This window comes from Cibotium barometz, chromosome 44 (assembly GCF_041138505.1).
Source record: "Cibotium barometz isolate CiBa-2024 chromosome 44, ASM4113850v1, whole genome shotgun sequence".
Classification (NCBI taxonomy): Eukaryota; Viridiplantae; Streptophyta; class Polypodiopsida; order Cyatheales; family Cibotiaceae; genus Cibotium; species Cibotium barometz.
In genome coordinates, this window is record NC_141089.1 from 31811937 (window position 1) to 31833558 (window position 21622).

Below are 21622 nucleotides of genomic sequence, written 5' to 3' on the forward strand. Positions count from 1 at the left end.
GCATGACTTGTATTTTTGTGTTTGCCTGCTTGACGTGTCACTTATTGAGCGGGGACGCCTGCCAGTGAGTCGTGAAGTTTGCTCTGTCTTCTGACAAATTTTGTTGCATGTGAATAGGTGGTAAGTGTATTGCACTTGTTGGTGTAATAGTTTTAATTCTAACCTTTTGTTTTATAAGGTTGTATATTCACATTCACTTAAAAGTGGGCACCCACTATGGGCACCCACATAGGGGCCAAGGTGGGGGAGCCACACTTAACCTTTGTGTGTGTGGGGGTGGGTGCATGGTCACCTACCCACACCACCATGAAGCTGGCCGCCCCCATGCAAACGTGGGAGCCGGCCAGCTGTGGTTGTTTACTTCTCTCCATCCTCTACAAAAGAAGCACCACGACCACCCCAATAGGATACACGTTTCGGTGCGCCTCCTCCACTTCAGGCTGCGCTTCTGCTCCTCTCAGGCTGCGCATGCCACCTCCAGCAGGCTGCTGCGCTTCTGCATACAAGCGGTGGCTGTGCCCTACATATAGGCGGTGATTATCCACTTCAGGCTGCGCTCCACTACCACACAAGCTGCGCTGCCTACTCTGCAGGCGGCTGTGTGTGTATCTTCAGTCAGGCGACCATATAGGCTGCCCCTTCTCCACTGCAGCCAGGTGACTATGCGCTTCATCCCTAGCAGTTGTGCACTTCATCCCTAGCGGCTGTGTGACCAACTTCAGCGGGCTGTTCTCTCTGCTCTACAGGCGGTGCAGGCTGCAGCCAGGCACCTCCTATCCATCAGGCGGCTACACCACAGGCTGAAGGCGTTGCTTCTCCTACTCTGCAGGCGGCTGGCGGCCATCTCCATATAGGCTGCGCTGCCCCTTCTGTGTGTTCTCTCCAGCAAGCTGTACACTACAGGCCGGCGGCTGCACTACAGGCTGCCCTCCCGTCTCCACTGTTGCCTGGCAACCATACGGTTGTGTGTCTTCTCCAGCAGGCTGTGCTCTGCAGCCAGGCGGCTCCTCTTCAGATAGGCTACTACTCCTCCTCCTCCACAAGAAGGCGGCTGTGTTCTGCACATCAGGTGGTTGTTCTCCTTTGCAGGTGGTTGCGCCTCCTTTACATAGGCGGCATCTCCTTTCTTCAGGTGGCTCTACACCTTCTACACAGGCAGCTACTCCTCTTTCTCCTCGACATGCTGCTGCACCTTGGTGTCCCTCTCAAGTAGCTGCACACTGACACCATGGGTATTGGTCTTCCATCTGCAAGCTACAAGTAAGTGAATTCAGATTTAAGTTAAGAACTGTGTTGTAAATCTGATAAAGGATTCTCTCTACGGCTAACACCCGTTCGGTGCCGGGTAGTCCAAGCTTTTGGAGAACCACGATCCAAAGGTGCTGAGATCGGGAGAGCCAGGCGTTAGTACGGGAGCGCCTGTTTGTGCGTGGTCCTGGAACACCAGTGGGGCGCTCTCCGCAGATTCCAGTGAAGGCATAGGACTGTAGAGACTGGACCACTTAAGTGGTCGCTCTCCTTCGAACATCTACTTCGAGCCTCTTGTTTGGTACTGTATTCATTTGTACATGGACATCATCTAGTTCTTGGAACCCATGGAGCATTGTATTTCTTAAATACTCCCAATAATATATTATATATTGAGGGGGGGGGTCGGCCCTGCCGGCCCCAGTGTTGGTGTCCATCTATCTCATTTCATTTCATTTTAAATTTCAATTGTTATTAAGTTGTCCATTTCAGATTGTGATATTAAGTTGTGCTATTACGCGTGTGGGTGTCCAACGGAGTCTATTCCCACTTGACGGGATCAGTTTCATTGGTATCAGAGCACGGTTGTTTCCCTCTTCTTAGTGGGGAAACGAACCTGTGTATTGGATACCCCGCTTCTAGCACACTTAACACAATGGACAGCCAAGGCAACCCTTTGGAAGTGCTTAATTCGAGGGGTCCATCAAGTGCCTCGCGTGGTTCTGATGCTCTACGAGGAAGGCACAAGCCCCTTGAAAGGGTAAATGATAGTGATTCAAAGGGACAACTGCCTCGAGGAAAGACAATCATGCAAGAAGAAGAGCCTGATGCAATGGTAGACGTGACTTTTGAGTCCATGGCACGAGAAGTGGGCAAGAAGCCAAGGGAGTTGGCACTTTTCTACCTCCTCCGCAAAGGTGACATCGAAAAGGGAGAAGATGGAGAGCTGAAATTCAGAAATCCACCTCGCTTGAGGCATGGAGATCTCGTATCTCAAAGGTTGAGGTCTTTTATGCAAAAGGAAGAGGTGACAGTCACCTCTCGACATGCATCTTCTCCACAAGACACAAAGCCTGACAAGTATATGTATGCTAGTGCTCATGGAGGGCATGAAGGTCACATGCATTCAAGACATGTATCCCATGGTAGGGGTGACAGGTCTGCCACTAAAAGAGCTTTGCCTTCTGAGTTGTCTCATGGAGAGACATTGTCTTATGCAGGAAATGCACCCCCTTCACGGTTTATGGCTTTGTTTGGCAGGTTTGGAGTCTTGATGTAGGTTTGCCCTACGAGATGACCTTGGGGGTTTGACAGTGGGGGACTAGCCCTTCAGGTCTATCACCTCCGTATTTCTGCAGTGCCAGTCCTAGCTCCATCTATCGGTCATATGAGTATGAGGGTGGGGGACTAGCCCTTTAGGTCTCTCACCTCTGTATTTTTGCAGTGCCAATCCTAGCTCCGTATTTCTGTAGTGCTAGTCCGAGTCCCAGCTCCATCTATTGTACTTTGGGATGTTAGGTTGGGAACTTAATTGCACTGCAAATAATGACCATTGTTCTTTTTTGGACCTTAAGATTTCTTAATCTTGTGTTGGTTTAGATGTAGATATATATGATAAATGTTTACAACCCGAGTATTCCAACTTAAATATCATAAGAATGCCTCACTTCACTTCTAACATTTCTAAAATAACTAAATATGGTGTTGTCTCTTCTCAGTTATTCAGATTCTCTTGTATTTGTTCAAACAAGTTTGCTTTTATTACTTGAGTTTGCCAACTCATCAATTTGCTTGTGCAAAAGGATTATTGCTTTAAAAAGGTTTTAAGCAAAGTTCGTTGCTTTTTGAATCGAAGTAGATATATCTTTGAGATTTTTGCTTTTGGAATGTTTAAGATTATAAGTAATAATTTTCACAAAAATGGGGAGCTTAAAAGCCCATTTTTTGTTTAGATTATTTTAGCTCTTAGTTGTTATTTATAATTGCTTCTAGTCTTGCTTAATCATTGCTTTAATAGGGAAGTGATTTGTTTTTGCTAAGCCTAGTTGTAAGTGCTAGCCTTCATCATGGTTGAGTCTGCCCTTCACCTCCGGAGAAGTGATAGAAACTCAGCTTGTTGGTCTTTGTATAAAAATTGTGTCCTCTTGGTTAGGACAATTTTTTATATGTAAACTTGCACCTACTCTAGGGGCCGGGGCATTGATGACATGAGTAGGGATGTCGTAGTACCTAGTCGATGCTATGCATGATGAAGTTGATGATCTTATACTTCTTGATTGGACAATCTTTGAGGTAAAGTTCGCACTTTTTGTATTCTTGTCTTTACTTGTTTTGTTTTAGTGCATTAGTCATTTAAAGTTTGCTTTGCTAATTAGTCATTGAAAATTTGTTTAGCTAGAAATTCTTTTGTTCTGGTTCAATAAAGAATTTGTGTGTGTGTATGTGGGCGTGTGTGATTTAGTTATGTATTTGTCTATTTTTGCAAGTTATTATTATTTTTTTCTCGGGTGTCTCTATTAAGCTTTAATTATATCTTTTTTAAAATAAATTTTGTTTGCTTTTGGTGTTTCTCTTCTTTCTTTTAAATTATGCGTAAGTTGGGATTCATCTCGCCTTATGACGGTATATATGTTAAGTTGGGATTGACGTATTCCCTACACGAGTTTACACCAGTTCTCATAAACGTAAGGAAAACGTCGCTTCACTGGAGCTCTAGGGAACTGGATTTAGCCTCTAGAGCCTTGCTGATTAACCAAGTGCTGCCTTGCCTTAGCATGGTATATCTTCTCCGGTTGGTGCTTCTTGAAAGATGTATTGGTTAGCTGCAGAGATTGGTCCACAATTATCTTTGGTTAGGTTTGGATAGCAGAGTAGATACTCAAGCCAGAGTTGCCTGGGAGATCATCATTCATCCCGGAAAGGAAGGAGGGCTGAATATTATAGATCCAGATATTCAGTGTAGAGCCTTGCTTTGCAAGCTAATGGTCAGAGAGTTTCTTCCAGGCACTGAGCCATGTAAGACCTTTCTCTTAGATCTCCAGATATGCGCCCCGTCAGGGTGGAGATTGGATGCCAAGCATACATTTCATCTTCATAGAGGCAGATTGTAGAGCACATTCATCTCCCCTCATGTCAGCTATTTGAGAGCTTGGAGCAAGATAGGACCCTTCTTGAGAAAGAAGATCCCGATATCCGAACATGAGGCAGATAGACAACCCGTTATGTGGAATGACTTCATTAGAGATGATTGTGGCCGTCCTTTTGGTGTCTCTGGTTATATACAGTGGCCAGGCTGGGAGAGATGCTCAAGCCAGAGTTGCATGGGACACTATCATTCATCCCACACTAGGAGGGCTGAATATTATATATCCAATATCTAATGCAGAGCCTTGTTTTGCAATCTAATGGTCACAGAGGCTTTCTTCCAGGCACTAAGCCATGGAATAACTTCTTTCTCTCTTAGATTTCCAGTTGTAGTGCCTAGTGGGGGTGGAGATTGGATGCTGAGGGTATGTTTCATCTTCAAAGAGGCAGATTGTAGAGCGCCTTCGCTTCCCCTCATGTCAGCTATTTCGAGATCTTGGAGCAGGATGAGACCCTTCTTGAGACAAAAGATCCAGATATCCGAACATGAGGCAGATAGACAACCCATTATGTGGAATGATTTCATTAGAGATCATTGTGGCCACCCTTTGGGTGCCTCTGGTTGTATGTAGTGGCCAGGCTAGGAGAGATTCTCACCAAGTTAGGCATTGGAAAACTCTCCAAAGTCTGATCCATTCAAAAAAATGCCTCCACCTAGCGCCTCAAGGGGTATCACTGACAGATTGAGCAGATTGATGCAACTATCCCCATGAATGGCTCACTGGTACCTTTCATCATGAGTTACGAGTATCACCTCAGATGGCTAGGTGCTTTTTCTAGGACAGGCGTACCGCTGCAAGCATTAGTCATCCTAGACCAGCAGGGAGAGTGCATATTTTTACTATCTTGGCTGGTTGGAGATTGATGAGATGTGACACCCATGGCTTAATCCTTGGAACTGTCCTCTGCCTTGTGAGAGTTGTGGGTCGCTCAGGGAGGCATTAGTCTATTGAACGCCCCCTTGAGTCTGTGACTCAATGTTCTTGGTGCCTGTGGCTTTATGGTGGATGTCCCATTAAACACCTCCCATTGGATCCCAGTGAGAGTTGTGGGTCGCTCAGGGAGGCATTAGTCTATTGAACGCCCCCTTGAGTCTGTGACTCAATGTTCTTGGTGCCTGTGGCTTTATGGTGGATGTCCCATTAAACACCTCCCATTGGATCCCAGTGAGGGGGAATGGTGGATTGATGCAACCAATCCCTTGAAGGGTTTGCCTTTACACTGCGAGAAATGCCGGAGTATTACTACTTGGATAGATCCAGAGGAGTCCTACCCTCAGGTCACACTGGATAGATCCAGAGGAGTCCTACCCTCAGGTCACACTGGGAAAGCTTTGGGGTTACTCTATTGGTTCAGAAGAGGTTTTGGCATCAGGAGGAGCCAGATATCCCATTTTTTATGTTTATTGCTACACAATGGTCTCCTTATTAACCATTAAAGAGCTATCTTTGGTGTGGATCCAGCTTGGGCATAGATGCTCGATTGCCTATAAGATTGTACAACGTTGTCTTTGGGGTTGCACAGTTGCCCAGAAAATATGGAGCTCCATAGCTCAGCTTTTAGGCAGGTTGAGGAGAGGTACTATATACATCACTTGGGGCTCTATTGCCTCGCTCGCTCAGTCTGAACTATAGGTTTTCTTTGAGGGCAAGGACCATGACTCCACCATGATGATAGCCCAGAGTTGCACACTTCAGGATATTCCTCGATCACATGCCACATCGTCCCTGGGGAGACTTGATACCTCTTGGTAGATTATTGCTAGCATCACTGCTGCCTGGCAGATATGGAAGGCTAGATGTACTCGGGCGATTGAGGGCACCCAAATTTATGATTCTCAGTGCATTTGGACCATTTGGGGATATATTATTCATACCCTAATGGCCTTTTGGGCCTGTATACAAGGACCTTCTAGAGCAGCGCAAGCAAAGCGTGTGTTCTTCATGAGGGAGTGGGATCATATTTTCTTCTCTTCGACTCCCACTGGACTCTCTTGGCATCACTGCACCCCTGACTGGCTGCGACTACCTTACACTCTGTGGTTTATGTGTGTAGCAAATCTTTTTGCACAATTTGCGTGCGTCTGAGTTTTCTGATTTTTTAAGTTTGTAAATCAATCAAATTGAATGATTACATCTTCTAAGGGGCTGCACTTGCACTCCGATACATCATTATTTTTCAAAGGCTCTCAAGAACTAGTGCAAATAGCTGTGCATGGATGTTATTTTGAAAATGCAAGTGACCCCAAGCTAACTCCCCATCTTGGAGCTGTAGAATAGCAAATACCAAGATGTTGACCATGTATTTTGTAAATGAGATTGTGGCCCTCTTTGACTTTTGAAACGTGTTACATTCCAATGTACCTTGCTCATGTTATGGAAGCTTTCCTTATATGCGATGGCGCAAACGAGGGTGCACACAAAAAAAGTGCATCAGTAACTTCACGTTTTTGATCCTTGAGAGTTAGGCATCAGGGATTTAACTCTTACAGAAAATGAGCTTAATTATGATTTAAAAGAGGAGACAAGGTTTAGCTCCTAAAGTAAACTTGTTTAAAGTTTTCCCAAATTCTAACTCTACACCATGGATCTGTCATGTTTGGCAACACATGGATGGACACGTTGCTTATGAATGCGTGTGCTTGTGCTCACTCGCAGGCATGCATGCACCTGCTTATGGATGCTTTTATGCATTCTATGATGTGGGTAAGCATCAACTTTTTAGGGCATTGTAAAGGGGTCATAGGTGAAGTCCATGACTCCTGATAAGGGAAGGGTGTTTGAGCAGCCATAAGTAGAATTTTTTTTGTAACAAGTGGGTTTGAATGCTTGTATACAATCTTCTGGTGAACATCTGAAACAGAACTGATACTATTTTCGAAAGGTATAGTCAATTTCAATGGGTAAATAACCAGGAGGAAAGTAGGGATGGGAGGCATGCAAATATGTAGTTACAACTAAGCTTTGCATACAAAGATATGAGAAATTTCTTTTGTCCTCTTTTTTTGCAGGTCATGCATGGTGAGGATTATATATGCCTTGGGTTCCTTTTTGGGAAAAAACAAAAAGTGGCTTATATTTCTGATGTATCACGTTTTCCTGAAAACACAGAGCATGGTAATTATGCTTCTGAAAAGTCCTCTCAGTAGTGTGCCGAAGATACTTTTGCATTTAGCACAGATTCAGTGGTACAGTATGCAAGAATAAGTTAATGCTGGGACTCCATTAGCTGATTGGCTTGTTTTTGGATTGCTGGTTCATGCAGCTATCTCAAAGAATGGAGCTGGGCAAGTTGACTTATTAATTCTTGACACACTTTACAAGGTTGCACTTCAACGCTATTCTCTGAAATTCTTGTAACCTTTTCTATAGCCAAAGACTCACCATTTTAAATCCTTAAGACTCACCACTTTTATGGGCTGAAAGTACCACCTCTTCTTTGACCTTTTTAAATGAGGTGTGACATCATTGCTTACCTCAAGGGAAGATTTGTAGGCTAAGAGACTGTTCCCACACTTAACTCCGATTTTCCAATAAACCCACCTTCAGAGTGAAGGAGTGGTGAGACTCTTATGCAAAAAAGTTTCATTACCTACTCTGCTTCCCGGTCTCCCCTCGACTAATTCACCACTCAACACCTCCCGTGTTGTGGTAACAGAATCCTGAGTAAACCTAGGCAGAGTATAGCAACTAACCTTTGTCACCCCCCTTACACTTGGCTAGGGTTTATGAAATCTCAGAGTTTGGAACATACAAAATAAAGAGAAAAATACACACTTTGGGGGACGACCCGGGCAGAGGACCCTTATTGACTCAAACAGGCACAACTAAAACATAAATGAAGGGGGGGGGGGGGGGGAATGATTGATGGTCCCTGCATAGCTGTCGCTTACGTGTGCACACTCTTGCTGATATATTTGGTGAAGCACTTGGTAGGAATGCCCCGAAGAAGTTTTGTCGATGAAGTCCACGGGAACAACTTCATAGGACAATTTACATGGTGACTCTCAAACTGACTGGTTTGAGGAGCTGCAAAGGGCTTGTGAGAGCTTGTGCAGTGTGATAAGGTTGTGGACTCTTAAAATAAGGAAATTAGTCTTGTAAAAGTGATGAAAATGTGATCAGACCTAAAAATTCCCAAATATCTGTTGAATTCCTAAGTTGTGCAGGTATATTAGGACTTAATTACTTATGTAGATAGTCAATGATTTAAAAAAAAAAAATGTAATACTCTACTTGCGAAACGGTTTATTAAATTAATAAATGCCCAAAATTTAAATGCAGATACAGATTTTAGGGTTTCGGATTTGGATGTGAATGCTTCTTTGTATTTTTCAGTTGACTGGTAAGGCAAACTTTGTAGGTTCTGATTTACGGTTTGTAGGTGACGAGGCAGATCACCGCACACGGAAGGGCATGGCTCAGGTGGTGCCGCCCTATGTTACCCCATGAGCTTTCAGTTCTGCCGGTGGCTCAATCAGATTGTCGAGAGGCAGAGGGCATTAGGTGCAGCAAGAAGTGGATGCAAAGCACAGGCAGGGCACATGCCGTGAAGAAGAGGCGGACAGAAGCAGCAGCTGCGCTACAGGACGTTGTGGGCATCTATAGGCGATGGAGCATTCGTGGAAGCTCTCGTAGAGGTGATGACGGTTGATGTTGGGTACGTACCAAGTGCAGATGAACATCGACAATTAGCAGTTCGATGATGACTAGCGGCAGTTGGATGGTGAACTGGCAGCTGAGGGTGAGTAGAGCCGGGGCAAGGATAAAGACTCTGATACCAATGTTGGATCAGCGGCTATGGAGGCTTCTGTACTGCAGTCGTCATGACTATGAGAGAGAGAGAGAGAAATGAAATGATATATTAACGTCTCTAAGAGGCCATAATGGCCTATGAGACCAAAATTGAGAGTACATCTGAAGTTGGTGTCTCATTGAGATGATATTGAGTAGAAAATACTGGAAAATGTATATCAGGTAGATCCATGTATGCTGATCAGTTGAAGTGTTGCCCTCTCCTTAGATCAAGTATCTCCGCTATGAGGCTGTCTAGAATGGAGAGATCGTAGAAGCGAGGTAGGCACCTACGATGCCGATCAATAATGGCTCTGATCTGGTGATGGTGAGGATGCCGTGGTCAGGATCCTAGTGGGTGTGGCCGACGAGCACGACATAAGATGATTGCTTCAGTGGTGACTCCCTGGGAGCATGGTCGGTGCCTTGATGGCCCAATGGAGGAGGTATTAGGAGGTGTGTGGGCTGGGTTGCTGGTGCTGGTGCCGGTGCCGGTGCCGAAGAAATCTGTCAGGGTCCTCTGTCTAGGTACATCATGGCTCGGTCTCCTGCTCTGTGTCTCCTGAGCTCAAGTAGGTACAATCCCAGGCATCTCTGATCCTCAAACTCCATGACCCTGCGTAACAGCCCAAAACCCTCTCGGAAGAGGCAGTGATATCTCCCTTAGATCTCATAATAGACTGTACATCGGCAAATGTAGTGCTTCTCTGTCTCTGCCTCCTGGTAGCATAGCTGACAAATGCGGTCATCCAAGATCTGATGCACACATCGCCCTGTCTCAATCCGCAGCTCGTGTGATGAGGTCCGGATCTATCCAATGGCACAACGTATCCCATGTGATAGGTGTACATCCATGTACGCCGGGCGGGTGATAAAATCATTTGGGGAGAGGTGTAGAAAATGATGAGCCATTTTCGTGCCTAAGGGTTCAAGGGGGCTAGTCCATGTCCTCTCTGTGTCCACTCTGATGATATCCATCTTGATCATGTGGTTTTGCTCTGAGCGGGTGAGATCCAAAAATGGACAATCCAAACTGTACTGAAAGGGTGGTAGTGCCTCTATCCGCAAACCATGTAGGTCAAACCATGATCTCATTTGAGCGTACCAGCAATGAGTATCTCCATCCTCTGCCAACTGTATGGATGAGGTCAATGCCAATCGGGAGTACCTCTGCTAAGGGAGCTCCCATAGCCGCTGTAAAAAGGTAACTACCTGGAATAGGGCCTCGGTTACTACTGGTGCGGCACCCAGCTCAGCCCGAACAATCTCATGTGGTACTGACGATTTGCTCCGACTCATGCGGACAATCATCATAATCAGTGGTCTCTCCATTTGCCTCCATCCCTCTCTGAGATCTGTGATGTATGCTGGGCTCCCAAATTGGAGCTCCGTACAGGAGGGTCAGTGTGACAAGCGTATCAAATAGCCACAATTTGGTGCGCGGCTCCTGAAACTGTATGTGTGCACACTGCCTTCTCTCAAGTGCCCCCAAGGCTGCATGCCCTCGAGCTAATCTAGCTACTGCTGCCTCCTTCAGGGAGAAATGCGGTCTTGTGAAAGTAACTCCCAAGTAGACATATGACCTTACGTACTCAACCGGCTCCCCTCGGAAAGTGAACTCAGGCTCTGACCTTGTCACCCATGCTTGTGTGGTGTTAAACACCATAACCTTGGTTTTCCCAAGGTTCATTGTCAGATCTCTAGTTGCCTGGTACCATGGGGTCCCCACTCTTAAAGAGTGGTACAATGATATGCTCTGTCCAGTTTGCCGGGAAACCCTCACAAATGGCACGATTAAGCACATGTACGATGAGCAGAGCCAAAGTGTCGTGCGCATATGAGAAGTGCTCTCCAATTAGCTCATCATGATCCTGTGCCTTTCCATTCTGTAACTTGTCTATCGCATCTAGCACCATCCGCATAGTAAAAAAGGTGTTGCTAGCCGGTCTAGCTCCCAGTGGAGGGAGGGTGGGGGGGGGCGCTGTCTTGGTGCATCATATAGATCTCTAGCATAAGTATGCCATGCCTCAGGTGCAGTAATCGGAGTACTAGGCTGTCTCTCCTGAAACATCTTCCATGCCCTCTTATTGTCCTTCCCTAGGATGAGTTGGTAGATCTCCTTCTCCCTAGGATGAGTTGGTAGATCTCCTTCTCTAGCTTAGCCAGATAGGCTCGTTTCTTCCTTCGCACAAAGCGCCGAAAGATCATCCTGGCCTGTCTATGCGTGTGAGTCCCAATGGCAATCTCACGCTGTAGTTGTGCTCGTGTCTCACGACACTCATCATCATACCAAGTGTTATGTGGGGCAGTGCTGTGGGGGGGTGGGGGGGGTGGGAGGGATCATAGTGCAGGGAAACGCATATGAGGCGGATGCATGTAGTACACCTGCCAATCCTCTCGTGATCTCGTCCAGAGGGCTATGCGGGTATAAAGCGAACAAGCCATCAGATACTGCATCTCGGTAAACCCCAACTGTCTCACGTGTAAACTGATATCTCGGGTACCTAGGTAGATGAGTGGCTGGCCCATCTCTCGGGGATCTACTTAGTAGTATGAAACTCAGGTATGCATGATCGGCTGCCATACCAATGGGCCGACTGGAAATTGTAAAACCCCGCACATCAGGTATCAATGAAGGAGATCCCATCAAGTAGTCCACTGTGCTCGCTCCCCCTTTAGAGTTCCAGTGTGTGAGAGCATCTGATCCTTGCCATCTCGATAAGCCATTGTATATGACCAACCCATGTGCACTTCCGAGTGTGAGAAAATGCCTGCCATAATGTGAGAAAATGCTCGCCATAATCTTTAATCTCCCCCTTATCCTGTGCTGATCTCTGCAACCCTACATCCTCTACCGTGATCTCTCGGTACATAGCCTCTTGAGTATTATACAGCTCTGTCTGCTCTGTGCCTGTACGTGCATTAAAGTCTCCCAATAGTAATATGTCTCCCATGCTGGCAAACCTCATGATATCATCATATAGTGGTGTATAGGGCGACTCTCCTGATGGTGCAAACCTGGAGTGGCCTGGGGGAAAGTAGCATACCGCCACATTTGGCTTGCGGAGCCCCCCTCTGCATATTCGGACCCACATGTACCTCGCATTCGCATCTCTATGTACCACATGTATTTTGTCACGAAGCTCCTCCCTGAAAAGTATTGCCACTCCTCCAGATCCTCTGGTACCTCCCACTGTGCGTGGCTGAGGGCGGAAAACTGATTCCCATCTATAACCCCGCACGTCAGGAAGCCTCTTGTTTGTGCACTGATGGGTCTCCGTATACATAGCAATATCACTGTGTCTGAAAGTATCCTCAAAGTATCCTGCATGTGTTCTAAGGGCTCCGTTGCAATTCCACACCGTGAATCGCAAGGTCTCATAGGCCGCGCACCATCAAGCGGGCCTCCTCTCCGTAATGATGACTCGGCCATCTCTGTATACTGCCCATTTCCCCTCTTTCCTTGCCTCAAGCACACACGGCATGTGTTCCTTCCGGTGTGCTATCTGTGCCGGTGTAAGGTCCTCATCCAAATAAATCTTTTCCCCCTTAAGGGCCATCCTTTTGGAGAGGAAGGCCTTCTTCTTCTCCAAGTCACCAAACCTGATGATCAATATCTTCGCCCTAGTTTCATCTCTGCCTATTCGCCATGCTCCGGTAATGGGTACATAAGTGGCTCCAATTTTTGTTGCAACAGCTTTTGCATCCTCTTGGGGATTTCCCTTATCTTCCCACCCAACTACGCGTACATGTAAGGCACTTGCCCGTCTCTTGGCTTCCTCTTCCAATGTATCATTCATCACCTCTACTTTATTGACTGGTGTATCCTTCTGCTTTTTTACTACTTCAATCCATGGGTTGACTTCCTCAATTTTTTTCTTTATGGCACTGGCAATTCCAGCCCATGAATGCATTTCCTTCTCACCTGCAGCCACTTTTGCCTTGCATGATTCCAAAGTGATTTGCATTTCTGTGATGTCTTTTTCGCGGTCAGCCATACATGTCTTCAAAGTGCCTTCGTATACACAACTAAGATTGGGCACAAAGTACATTGTTGATTAATAATTAAACGAGTACAATGAAGCCCCTTTTATGGGCTGAAAATACAACCTCTTCTTTGACCTTACTAAATGAGGTGTGACATCACACAACTTACCTCAAGGGAAGATTCCTAGGCTAAGAGACTGTTCCCACACTTAACTCCGATTTCCCAACAATAACATGCGCTGAATTTATTCCTCAATTGCATTGCATTTGTGACTGTGCTTCACAAATGCCAGACCAGACCTTACTCTTTTAGAATTAATATGAGGATTTTATGAAGAGTGACACATAGAAAACTTGACTATTTTTCAGTTACTGCTAGAAATTTATAAGAGCAACCATATGAGAACCTACACTTCGGATGGTCTCTTGGAACATTCAGGGATTAGGTGGCCCGCACTGCTGCTCTTGGTGGAAGTCCTTCGCGAGGAGTTGTAGAGAGCCTTAGTGGGATGCTCTATCAACATTTTGTTTTTTCTGGAGCATCAATTGGCAGTTGGTCATACTTGCAAATGCAGGAAGATTTTCCACGGCAGGAGCCACACTTTTTGGTCACCTTCGGCCCGTTTGGGATCCAGGGCGGAGTATGTATCTGAGTAAGTGAGCAGCTTCTTCGGGCAGTGGACTTTGGCACCATAGTCCCTGGGAGGGCACAATGTGTGACTATCAGAAGCTTGGGGAGGACTATGTGGGTCTCCTCAACATTTATGCCCTGTAACTCCATGGCAGGTTGAGTAGACTTCTGGAGCATGATTCGGCAGCGGTCCTATTGCCTAATGGTGAACACAAGCTCCTCTGAGGCTGAAAGCATTGCACCAGAAACGATATCCTGACTACCACCTAGTCTATTCTCTGTGGTCTCCAGGATATTAAAGTCTCTCCCCATACAACAAAAATCAGCTTGAGGGAGGCACTGGCATCTCCCGGAGTATGGACGTAGCCCAGGGAGTTTGAGATTCTCACTGGAGGAGCACATGCCCCAACCTCTCCTGTTTGGATCGTTTCTATGTGGGTGAGTGGGCCTGTGGACGATGCAGTTTGGTGGGTGTTTTAGCCAGCGCTGCCTTTTTAAACCGTTCGTGCGTCATTCTCTCTCTAGAGGACCTCTGGCGATAGGATAGTTAGTAGAGCCTTTGCATACCCGAGAGCTCCCTGAGATTTGCAAGAGGATTGAGGAACTATGGGAGAGCTTGGTATTTCATGACGGCTGTAGCGGCGACGTCTAGATACAATGCTCGGCAAGATCAGCGCCCTTCTCGAAGAGGCAGCACAGAGTAGACTAGCAGAGTTTAGAGAGTAGGAGAGGAGTGTCTGCCAGATCCTGGCCTCCATTAAGCGCCTATAGGAGCGCACACCAGACAACCCTTAGATTGAGGCTCATATGGCCACAGCCCACACTGAGAGAGGAGAGGAGAGTGGAGTAAAGATTCCATGCCAGTGTTTTTTTCTAGACTTAGGCTGGTGACAGAGGCACAGTGGTTTGCAGAAAAGCATGCATGTGCGTGAGAGGGGTCATAATTGCATGTAACAATGAAGGCCCAATCTTCTTGCACAAGGTTTGCAGATTGGTCTTCCTTCTTGGCAGCAGGGGCTGATTTGCCATCAACGTACATACCATCATCTTTATTCTTTTCCTTTGGAAGTCTCTTTGTCCACTCATTAATGTAACGATTGGACTTTCGACAGTAATTACATTTGCCTTTCTTCTTGGCTTTTCTGAGCATCACTTTTGCCTGCATTTGACTTTGCCAATGGCTATCCAAAATCAGCTTTTGGCAGAACACCATGTGAAGATGCCTTCCCTTTGCCCTTATTTGTGGCTGCAAATGCCTGATCCCCACCACGCATGCCGGACCTGTTGGTCCTATTTGCTCTTCCTGCTGTGTAAGAGTAATGGCACCAAGTCCGCAACTTTGATGGAGTTGGGATTGCACGTGATCCTCATGTTGAGAGTGGTGTCGAAATTACCATAAGAGTCAGGCAAGGAGCGATGAGTAGTAATGAAAAGCTGGGTCTCTGGAATTACCTCATCATTATCAATGAGCCGCTGTCTCAAATCCTTGATCTTTGTTAGGTGCTCATTCATAGAGTCACCCTCATTCATCTCCAATATATCTAGTTGCCTCCTTAGATAGGCGACTCGCTTTAAAGCGAGAGTGTTATAGCAAAAGACTAGTCCCATGCATCTTTTGCTATAACACATGAATGGAGGTGAGGAATTACAGTCCTCTTCACGAACAATGCAATGTGGGAATGAATAGACGCATCACGTGTATCCCTCTCCTCTGTTCCTGTGTAGGAGGGAGTTGATCTATAGGTTGCAGAGGTTGTTGGCCCCCACATTGTCCTCTTGGAGGTGTATTCGGTGCAACTGCATTTGCTGGGCAAACTTCGTCCCCTGTGATGATTCCCAAAACCCTTTGGCTACAAGCATATGCCGCATCATGTCCATAATGCATAGTTGGACCCATCCAAGCTGTCCTTTGGTGTCAACATCCCAAATACATCATATTGAGCTATTTTTGCTAAAATACCAGGTAGAAAATGCAAGTTGTTTTGCTAAAATTGAGTCTAAGTAATGATGCCAAAGCTCTCTATCGGAGCTGAATTTGCACCAAACCAATGACACCTACAAGAAACTGATTGAAATGCAAAGAAGGATGACAATTTTACTCGGAATTAGTGAAATTGATGGTTGATGCAAAAGGCTTCTTTTGCAAAAGCCCCAAATTTTGGTGGATGCAGGTGGCCCAATTTTGTTGATTTTCACCAATTTTTGAGGTGCCAGTTGCAAGTACAACAGGTACAGTATGCATGTAGAGTTGCAGGAGGCGGGTAGTGTACGCCACCCATACGTGCGTCATGGAAGATATTGGAACAAGGAGTCCTCTCAATGTCCTCAGCGAGACTGGGATCTGCAAGTACCCTCTCTGGGATCCTCAACTGCAAGTTGGGCTCCCGTGTCCTCTCCTCCAATGTCAAAATAACTGGCGCATGATCTGAAAATGAGGTGCCAGCGAGAATGCCGACGGAGCCCCCTCGCTCCCCTAACCAGTCGCCCACATAAAAGCGATCAATCCGTGATAGATTAGTCCCTCCCTGCCAGTGATCCGACCGAGAGAAACTAAGACTGTCCTGAGAGCGGGAGAAGGTCCCATGCTGCCATGCATCAGTGATCCTCAGTGACATGCAAAACCGGTCCCAAGCTACAAGCTCCGTGATGTGCACTGTAACATGACTGCCTCCCACCCTATCGGTCGGGTCCTCAAGCATGTTGAAGTCTCCCTCGACACACCAATGTGCGGCCTCTGGCAATGCATCCGTAACCTGGGTCCAGAATTCTGCTCTGGCACTAGCATGATTGGGCGCATAGACGTTGAGCACGCCCAATAGCTCATCATGCATCCTCAGAATGACATACTATGCTCTACCAGGCACAATGATCCCTCGATCCACAATGGCCTGCCGCCATACATCTGCAATGACCATGCATACTCCTCCCTGTCCACCCAAAGGACCAAACCCTGCAGACCAAAAGGTGTCCCATCTACCAGGCATCACCGAACCATATCTCCGGATCCTGCTCTCACCCAAGTGGTGCTCCTGCATCATCAAAATATCAATGCTGCCACCAACCAGGCATCTCTGAAGCTCCTGCCTCAAGCAACCACGATAGCGTATAAAATGTGCTCTACCAAGGCCCTGTACATTCCATGAGATGATCCTCATGGATAACCTGCTGAGGTGGAGGCTGTCTCAGCCGTACGGCGGGCCTTTGCTAGCGGCTCGGATGGAGAGTAGTCCCCATCTGAGCGGCTGCGAATCTGCCCACCCGGTGTACTGCAAGAATCACGGATCAGGCGCCAGTGGCTGTGGCCCATGGCGACTGCCTCCCGCTCTGACAGAGCAACCTCGTGTATACATACATATCCAGGGTCGCGTGCAAGGTCTGCCACTATGCGAACGACCAAATGATGAATCCCTGAGGCATCCACACTCCCGGGATCCAAGAAAAAATGAGCCGACTCCCATAGTCGGCCTATCACATCTGTCACCTCCAGAGCGCTCACATGATGAGAAAACTCAACTGCCTGAGTCTTCAAAGTGCTAAGAGCGAGCTCTAGAGTCCACTCCCGGTCGCAAGGGCCACATAGAGGGAACGAGAAGGCCACCGCTGAATCAAGTGCCTCCTCCCCGTGGGCCGGAGGTATCACTACATGAACTCGGATGGGTGCTTGCTCATGGGGGCCCTCTGCTCCAAAAAGCCGTGTGAAGGCGTAATCAAAAGCCTCCGAGCGTTGTCTAATGCTGAGGCGACTCAGCCGACTGCGGATAGATGATATCCGTGAAGCCCGAATCGGCATGGTAGGTCTCCTCTGTGGTGCTCGAGCGAGGTCGGTGCTCAGCGCCCTCCGGACTGCAGGTGAGCGCCAGGGGACTGCCAGGGCCTCCCGGGAAGGTGAGGCGGGCGGGGCGAGGGGGGTGGAGAGGGAGCCGCTGCCGAAACCGGAGCGGGGATGGGAGGAGGCGAAGGTGGAAGCGAGTCGGTGGGAGGGGACGGGGGTGTGGGGGGTGAAGGAGGGGGTGCTGGCATCTACTGGTCCTCAGTCGTCGCCGCAGGGGTCTCCTCCTGGAGAGGAGAAAAACTGTTCCTCACGGGAACCCAGTGAGGCTGAGACTGTGGCGACTGCTGCAGCGGTCTCTGGACGTGCTGCTGTGGCTGTCTCCCTCGGTGGCGCCCCTGTCCAGGCTGCCACTCCGAGGTCTCTGTGGCCTGAGCAGGTGTCCCGGAGGCAGCCTGCCGAGCCGCATCTGTGGGCGGTCCATCAGGGGCCTGCTGCTGCTGTGGTGAGGGTCGGGGTCTCCTATGAGGGCAGGCCTTGGCCAGATGACCGACCTGCCTGCAAATGAAGCATTGGTTTGGGAGTCCCGATAACTCCACTCTCTGATCAATCCATCCCCCCCCTATCCTAGGTAGCTGAATGACCTTAGGAAGGGAGGAGATGTCAGACACCAACACTCTGACCGAAGGTAGCCTAGCTGCTCTGGCCACCACTGAAGCTGCTGTGGGGCCAGTCTCTAGTACCGAGCCCACCAATGCTCCTAGCCTAGAGAGGAGCGGAAGATACTCCCGGCGGAGTCCAGGGAAGCAAACTGTAACATGGAAAAGGGGCTCTCCCTGCTCAGCCGCTGCTGGGTCAAAGCCATGTTGCCAAGGTCTGAAAAAAGCCCGAGCACCCCTGATGTCAAGGGGACTCATGGCAAGGACCTTGGCCACGCTCTGGGCGGTCTCGAACTCGATCTGGTAATGTCCACGGCCTAGAAGCTGTACGTCCACGATCTTGCCCACATCTGCAAGAAGGCGGGCTTGGAGAAGATCCCGGATCTCCCCTCCGCTGGAGTGAGTGCCGACTATTCGGCAGATGGTGGAATGTGCCTGAAGGCATTCCACCTCTGCGGCGAGGCTCGCTTCCTCTTCCGGCGAAAGAGAAAGCCTGATGGGGGTGTCCTCAGGGGCGGGCGAGGGGGCTGCGGATGAGTCCCTCTGAGGCGGGGCGGGAGGAACCTCCATCAGAGTCTGAAGCTGTGTCGAAGGCGGAGCGGAGACGGAGAACCTGCACGAACTGATCTGCACACGAGGGTGGGGGAAGGCGAAAAGTAAAAAGGGGGGAAAAAAAAAATTCCCTGGGGGCGGAGAAAAACAGAGAGAAGATGAGGGGGCCTGAGGTGGCGAAGACGGATCCCAAGGAGGGGGGGGCGGAAGCAGCACGAAAAGGGCGATAGAGAGCTGGCGAAGGGATGGGGGGGGGGGGGGGGGGGGGGGGGGGGGGGGGGGCAAGGCGCTGAAGAGGAGGGGGGGGGTGGGCGCAATGGCGGTGAGCTACGGGGGGGGGGGGGGGGGGCGACGGCGAAAAGCAGTGGAGGGGGGGCGCTTCAGCGCAGGCAAGCCAAGCGAGGGGGGGGGTGGCGCAAACCTGAGGGCAGGCGGAGGGAGGAAAACGCGAAGGCGGGCAGGGAGTTGGGAGTGCAGACAGAAGCGCGAGCAGGGGTGGGGAGCGCGGAGCTGCAGCGAGCGAGCGATTAGAACTCGATCCAATCTTCTTCTGACAAACAATCACTTCCACACAGATGTTTTCTTTTGATTAATGAAGGATTTTTATTGGGAAAAAAAAAGATTAAAGTATGACAATTAATTCAAGGAGCTTACCTCATTTCGTGATAGATTAATTAAAAAGATTTATTAAAAACTCCTTTCAGTGTTGAACATGTCTGATATATGCAGTTTCTTTTTCTATGCAATTTTAGAACTTTGAGCATAGATTTCTGAGTATAGCCACGGATTTATCTGGAAGTTTTGACAATGCTTATGACTAAGTAGTCTTGGCTTTATGCAACATCAGGGGGGAGATACTTTCTCACATAATTTGTGTCCTTTGTGTGTTTATCAGGTTGGTCCTCATAATACACACTTTTGCTTACCTGAGGTATAAAGATCAAACCTCCCTACATTTTTTACTGTGTGCTGGCATGGTTGGTCTAGTTTGGTCAATGAGTCTTTTATGAAAGCACTCACTCTGATCATGCGTTACGGATACATAGATTGATTGTTCAGTTTAGACCATACCGAACACAAGTACTTGGGAGATCAATTTCTGCATTACGGCTCGGCAGGTAGGCATTCCAGATGCATGGAGGCCATGGAGGGCACTCTTATCATATGCAGTCTCTATGCTTTTTTTGGACTGACATCATCCACGCCCCTAGATGAGGTTACAAGGTGACCCAAGATTAGCTACGGTCAGGAGATCAGATTTTATGAAAGAATGGTCATGAATTGTACTTTACTACTGGTTTATCAGAGTGATATCATCTCCCTGACTGGCTTTGCCAGCAGTTTGTACCATGTTGGTTGTGTGTTTTTAGCACTTTGCCTCACGGGGCGGGGGGGTGGGTGGGATGGGTGTGGTTGGGTGTTCAGCCTGATTTTTGATGTATTTTGTCATACTTTATAGAAGTCTTCTTTTTGGGAAAGAAAAGGTAGAATGTATGATTAAGTTGATTTTTTGCGACTTCGTTTCTCAATTCTAGTTTTTTTTTCTTGGTTTTCGCTCTAGGAAGATCTGCTTTTAAGGTTTTCTTTTGCAAGGCCCCTTCTGCCTTATTCAAAGCTTGAGTTGCTCATAATAGCAACCAACTACTCCATTTCTGTTTGAGTTATGTGCGTGTTTGTTGAGTGCCCTAATCCAGACTACCCTCTTTTCCACCTCAGTACATGGGTTTCTCACTTGTGTGTACACCAGGGCCTAGCATAAGCTGAAGAGCCTAGGACTGCAAACCATGGCAAATTTCTTTCTGAAAACAATGGGTAAGACAATCTTTTAACAGTTGCTTGCTTGATAAACTTGCAGAGTTTAGAAGCTGTTAAACGACTGCAGCCCAAGCGAGCATTACTTGTAGGGATGACACATGAATTCGACCATGTTACAGACAATGAGTACCTTCAAGCTTGGTCAAAAAGGCAAGTTTCTTCAAAGACAGTATTTTTTCGGGAAAAGATGAGTTCTAAATTTTGTATGCTGTGCATGCAGAGAAGGGATTAATGTGCAACTCGCTTATGATGGACAAAGGCTCCGAGTTAACTTGTGATGGTACTTGGTTCAAAGCTATGGCAACTCAAGTAAATATTATGCATCTCTTGAACATTTCGCTGGGATATTTATGCAGTGAAATTTCTAACTAGTTCCACCTTATTTAAAGGTTGCCAAATCAACCTTGCTCAAATCATTAAGTCTGAGCAGAAATCAAGTCACTGAACAGTATAGAAAACCAAAAAGAAGACTATAAGAGCCCTCCAGAAACTGAAGCTCAATTAGATTTGTGGTTGCGGAGATTGGAGCTATGATTATAGGTCCATTTTTCATACACCATCTAGGCAGTGGACACTGCCTTTTAGGGCGAGTTACAGTAATTTTATTTTGTGGCAAGAATAGGAGGGCATGAACTTGGTAATTGCTTTATGCACACAAGAGAATGAATTGATTATTTGAAGATGGTGGTCAAGGAAAATAAGCAATTGGGTGTCCTCATTAGGGAGTAACTTAGGGCCAAAAGCTATAATTGGGGTATAGATGGGAGCCTCTTTCTGCATTTTTTCTGAACGCTTCCTTCTTCTCCCCTTCCTTCTCAAGCTACCCCATTACTTGATCATTTTTCCCAAGACAAGCCTTGACAAAAAAGGCTCGCAGTGTCCTTGACTTGTAGGCTTGCTCTTAAGGATCCATAAGCCTTGGTCAAGAGGTAATACAATTGCAAGTGGTACAAAAGAGTCTCAAAGTAATGCTTGCACATTGTACGCAATATTGACCTTATAGGGTGTTGATTGAAGAACATTT

At 47.4% G+C, this 21622-nt stretch overlaps 1 protein-coding gene across 3 annotated transcripts in view; it reads left to right on the forward strand.

The window, feature by feature from the left end:
- The window catches only part of LOC147613211 (Metallo-hydrolase/oxidoreductase superfamily protein), an 85214-nt gene extending 63920 nt beyond the window's left edge, over positions 1-21294 (forward strand). The window contains exons 5-10 of one of the 3 annotated variants that reach the window (XM_086782474.1): positions 7403-7508; positions 7657-7715; positions 19679-19714; positions 20639-20748; positions 20819-20884; positions 21000-21294. In XM_086782474.1, coding sequence (XP_086638600.1) covers positions 7403-7508; positions 7657-7715; positions 19679-19714; positions 20639-20748; positions 20819-20876 — 369 coding nt within the window. In that variant the 3' untranslated portion in view covers positions 20877-20884; positions 21000-21294. Of the gene's footprint in view, positions 1-7402; positions 7509-7656; positions 7716-19678; positions 19715-20638; positions 20749-20818 lie in introns of all 3 variants that reach the window. The other 2 variants (XM_086782472.1, XM_086782471.1) reach the window with 2 other exon arrangements.
- Positions 21295-21622: the final 328 nt, after the last annotated feature.